At 58.9% G+C, this 1,849-nt stretch overlaps 1 protein-coding gene across 1 annotated transcript in view; it reads left to right on the forward strand.

Moving 5' to 3' along the window:
• LOC104492890 (ephrin-B1-like) overlaps positions 1-1,849 on the forward strand; it is a gene marked incomplete at its 3' end in the record, with an annotated part of 16,901 nt that overhangs the window by 13,224 nt on the left and 1,828 nt on the right. The window contains exon 2 of the mRNA XM_010135493.1: positions 1,028-1,120. Within this exon, the coding sequence (XP_010133795.1) occupies positions 1,028-1,120 (93 nt within the window). The remainder of the gene's footprint in view (positions 1-1,027; positions 1,121-1,849) is intronic.

Genomic DNA, 1,849 nt, shown 5'->3' on the forward strand with positions numbered 1-1,849 from the left:
GGGGTTTTTCCGTCCCCGCTGTGGCAGAGCGGGTGGGGGGTTCCTGCACGGTGCCAGCGGGAGACGCGCGGGTCCCCGCAGGATCGAGAGGCTTAGAAATCTGTGCCGGCTAAAGCAAAAAAAGTTAATGTGAATTTAACTGACTCCTGCCCTGCAATTAAAGCTGCTGGAGCCCATTGGGGCTCTGAGTTTACATTCTGCACCGAGGCGCGGTGTGTAATTATAGATGTATAATTTAAACTGTGCATATGCATGTGCTCCTATTATACACCGAGGAGCAAAGGAAATTATCCAGGAATTACAGGGGGAGGAGGGTGCAGGCACGGAGAATGGCTCGCTTGTGTGCCTGTGGCGGTGAGGGGAAGCTGGAGGGGTCACATCCTCACCGCTGCGAACGGCGCGGGGAGGCGCAGGAAACCAGAACTCGGTGTGTTTTAACATACTCAGGGCGGGCTCCGGCCTGGGACGTGAAGAAGTGGCCACAGTGCGGGGGTCAGGAGTGAGATGTCGTGTCGGGAGGTGCCATGTTCCTGCCAGGTTCCTTGTGGTGCCCAGGGACAGTGGGTACATGTCCAGTGGTGCCCAGGGAGAGCAGGGACCTGCCCGGGCAGAGCTGAGATCTGCATAGTGGTACCTGGGGACAGTGGGGACCTGCCTGGTGGTGCTTGGGGAGAGCTGAGATCTGCCCAGCAGTGCCTGGGGAGAGCTGGGACCTCCTTGGTGGTGCCTGGGGAGAGCTGGGACCTCCTTGGTGGTGCCTGGGGAGAACAGGGACCTCCTTGGTGGTGCTTGAGGAGAGCGGGGACCTCTCCAGTGGTGCCTCGGGGAAGCTGGGACCTGCCTAGCAGTGTCTAGGCAGGGCTGGGACCTGCCCAGGGATAACTGAGACCTTCCTGGGGAGAGCTGTGACCTGCCCGGTGGTACCCAGGGAGAGCTGGGACCTGCCCACTAGTGCTTGAGGAGAGCTGGGACATCCCATCCAGCTCCCAGGGCCCCTGTCCCTAACGCTCCCTCTCTTTTCTTGCAGCCACTTCCAATGGAACGCTGGATGGCCTGGAGAACCGGGAAGGAGGGGTCTGCCAGACACGTTCCATGAAGATTGTCATGAAAGTGGGGCAGGGTGAGTTCTTCCATGCCCTGGGGTCTCCCATCGTCCAAACACCTTTGCTCAACAGAACATTGGCCCCTGCCCCGCTGTGGTGTGGGTTTCTGGGGAAACTGAAGCCAGGCTGGTTGGTCCCTGGAGCCTGGGAGGTGTCAGCAGAATTTCATTGTCAGAATCTTTTTTTTCCCTCTGTTTTTTCTTTCGCCAGCACTTGCACATGTTTGGTGCTTTGGGATTAAAATGGAGTAATTGTTCTGTGTTCCCGTGTGGCTGGTGTCCCGGTGGGAAGCCAACTCGGTGCGGGACCCACCAGCGGGGGGGCTGGCACGCCCAGTGCCCCCGTGACACCCTGGGCACTTGGGAGTGGGGTTCGAGCTGGGCAGGCATCAGTGCTTGGGCTTAGCATGGTCCTGGTAGCTCTGGTGGTGGTGGGGTACGGTGACAGTGGGTCACCTGGGGTATGGCCGATGATGGTGCTCCAGCCCTGGCGATGCCGCGGGCTCATTTTGGCTCCCAACGTGGCTTCGCGGCTGCTGGTGGCTGTTTTTCATTACGGTGTTTTCACTTGGGGACCAATATTTATAATAAACAGAAGAAGCAGTGCTGCAGCCTTGGCAGCTCCTTCCCCTTCCTCCTGTTGCCCGTGCAAGAAGCACGCCCCAATCCACGCAAACGTAAAAGCGGGGAGGATTAAGGTGGAGAAGGTGCTTCCCACGAGCCCTGGAGCAGCTCAGCCTTGCTCTT

This window comes from Buceros rhinoceros, unplaced genomic scaffold (genome assembly GCF_000710305.1).
Source record: "Buceros rhinoceros silvestris isolate BGI_N320 unplaced genomic scaffold, ASM71030v1 scaffold13574, whole genome shotgun sequence".
In the NCBI taxonomy this organism is placed as follows: Eukaryota; Metazoa; Chordata; class Aves; order Bucerotiformes; family Bucerotidae; genus Buceros; species Buceros rhinoceros.